Source organism: Austrofundulus limnaeus, unplaced genomic scaffold (assembly GCF_001266775.1).
Source record: "Austrofundulus limnaeus strain Quisiro unplaced genomic scaffold, Austrofundulus_limnaeus-1.0 Scaffold356, whole genome shotgun sequence".
NCBI lineage: Eukaryota > Metazoa > Chordata > Actinopteri > Cyprinodontiformes > Rivulidae > Austrofundulus > Austrofundulus limnaeus.
This window is the reverse complement of record NW_013952758.1, coordinates 67569-70218: the sequence shown is the minus strand read 5'-3', so window position 1 is coordinate 70218 and position 2650 is coordinate 67569. Positions and strand designations below refer to the sequence as shown.

The following is a 2650-nucleotide window of genomic DNA, read 5'->3' as shown; positions in this document are numbered from 1 at the left end:
CTGGCCTGTAGATGAGTGTAAACTGCCAAGTCCTGGCCTGTAGATGAGTGTAAACTGCAGAGTCCTGGCCTGTAGATGAGTGTAAACTGCAGAGTCCTGGCCTGTAGATGAGTGTAAACTGCAGAGTCCTGGCCTGTAGATGAGTATAAACTTGTAGATGAGTGTAAACTGCAGAGTCCTGGCCTGTAGATGAGTGTAAACTGCAGAGTCCTGGCCTGTAGATGAGTGTAAACTGCAGGGTCCTGGCCTGTAAATGAGTGTAAACTGCAGAGTCCTGACCCGACAAAGTAGCTCGTCTGTGCTGGCTCACTGTTTTGAACAGTGGCTGTTTGTATAACTGATCACAGTCTTCCTGACACTTAACAGCATACACTATATACTATATATTACTCTGTTTTTGCCGGGGAACTGGATCTTTGGGGTGAACTATACTTTGTCGCAACGTGTTTTGTCATAACAAGGGGACGTCGAGCCCCGCTTGCACTCATAACATACGCATAACAAAACACCAAATAACCACAGCCAAAGCATCCAAACCAAAAAGTCAGGTGATGGGGCACATGACCCTCTATGAACAGTAGAACTAATCAAGCCTATTGTTAGTCAATGGCCCTCTTTTGTATGTGACTAACCTGTTTGTCCAGGTGGAGGTCGTGCTTATAAGGCTGAGTTCACCTGAAACTCATCAGACTGAAGAAGTCTCTTGGAGGAGAGGCGAAACGTTTCACTAAAGAAGAACCATCCAGAGGACCTACTGATTTTTTCTTTTTGATTTTTTTCTACCTGGATTACTGAGATGCATCAGGACACCATGAAGCCAAGTGTTCAGAGATCTAACGCTCCCTGGTCATTTTATACGAGTTTCTGTGCAGGAAAAGTTTTGTGGAGTGCTGAAGAGGAGGAAGTGTGAAGCAGCAGAGCGGTACCGTTGGAGCAGTCGTCTCCTCTCCAGCCCTTCTCACACTGGCAGCGGTCCGGAGCCACACATCGGCCGTGGACGCACTCCCTGCTGCAGTGAGCTGCAGACAAGAACTGACCGTCAAACATGGACAAAGACACGACTTCCTGCAGAAAACAGGTGAAGCTGCAGGAAGTTCCTGCAGACCCAGTGGCCCCTCACACAGTCAACCCAGTGGCCCCGCCCTCACACAGTTGACCCAGTGGCTCCGCCCTCACACTGTCGACCCAGTGGCCCCGCCCTCACACAGTTGACCCAGTGGCTCCGCCCTCACACAGTCGACCCAGTGGCCACGCCCTCACACAGTTGACCCAGTGGCTCCGCCCTCACACAGTCGACCCAGTGGCTCCGCCCTCACACAGTCGACACAACTCATCAGAGACATGAGAAAACTCAGTTTTATAGATACTGAGCTGAAATGTGGTGTGGTGCTGAGTCCTCAACTCATACTCTGAGACATGCTGTGATACATGCAGCTCTGTCATTTTACAAATACCTGATTTTATACTACCTGAGTACATTTACGTTAGTACCCAAAAAGTAGTACATGCAAGTATCCTTTAAGTTTAGTAATTTCAAACAAACAAAACAAAACAACAACAACAAAAAAAACCAAGAGTATACTTACAGTTTACTCTTTATGTACTTATCTGAGATATACTTAACCAAGTTTTTTACACTATGCTTAGCTTGTACTAAAAGTATACTAAAAGTTTAAGTATACTTAGTTTGTACTAACATTTCAACTTTTGGCCAAGATAAACTTTAGTAGTACACTGAAAGTACATTTTTACACAGATTGGTTCATTTGTAGTATATTTCAAGATTAAGCTGAAAGTATACTTAGAAGATTACATTCAGTGTACTTTTCAGTATACTTCCATAAATGTATTGTGGGCCAATTTAGTCCTAGAAGTATCCTTGTTAGTAAAGTGCTAGTATATTTATATAAGTATAAGGAAATACCCTTTTATATACTTTAGTATACTTAATGACTTGTACTTAAAGTATACTTCTTTTTGGTAAGTTTATAAACTTAAAAAGACACTAGTATACTTTTATAAACAAAAAAGTCCAATTTTAGTATGAACAAGCATTAAATTAGTATACTTTCTAGTACACTACAAGTACATCGTACCTAGTATACTTGATATACTTAAACTTATACTCGAGCATACTTATTAAAATGAACTTCAAGTGTGCTACCTTTTCCTAATTTATTTGAGGATTTTTAATTTACCAAGTTTTTATTTAAATTGTTACTTTTACTTTTTTGTTACATTTGAAACCTAAAAAATATTATTTTACTTCTTTAGTTATTTGTTATAAATTTAAACATAACTGAACTCTTCATGAGAGAAGTTGTTTCTGCAGTCTAGCAAATGAAGCATTGAATCTGCTAAATGTTAGGTTTACTGGTTCCACTAGTAAATTTGTAGCAAAATACAGATGTTGTTTAAAAGAATTTACTCAACTTAGTGGAACCAGTTTGGTTCAGTAAATTCAACAGTTTATTTATTAGAGAGTGTGTAAAAAAACTTGTACTTTCTTGATTTTTGTGAACAGTTTTATGTTTTTTGCTCAAGTATTATTCTCATCAGTGAAATTTATTTTTACCAAATTCATTTTCTGTTCGGATATTTTTACTTTTACTTACTCGTGTATAATACGATCTCGTGTATAATATGACCC

The 2650-nt window shown here is 39.5% G+C and overlaps 1 protein-coding gene and 1 long non-coding RNA gene across 2 annotated transcripts in view; one reads left to right on the top strand and one right to left on the bottom strand.

Annotated features, from left to right (window-relative positions):
- The window catches only part of LOC106528027 (uncharacterized), a 13620-nt gene extending 12086 nt beyond the window's left edge, over positions 1-1534 (top strand). Inside the window, exon 3 of the long non-coding RNA XR_001311459.1 lies at positions 1524-1534. This is a non-coding gene — a long non-coding RNA (uncharacterized LOC106528027). The remainder of the gene's footprint in view (positions 1-1523) is intronic.
- pear1 (platelet endothelial aggregation receptor 1) overlaps positions 1-2650 on the bottom strand; it is a 59408-nt gene that overhangs the window by 19829 nt on the left and 36929 nt on the right. The window contains exon 5 of the mRNA XM_014023070.1: positions 927-1019. Within this exon, the coding sequence (XP_013878524.1) occupies positions 927-1019 (93 nt within the window). The remainder of the gene's footprint in view (positions 1-926; positions 1020-2650) is intronic.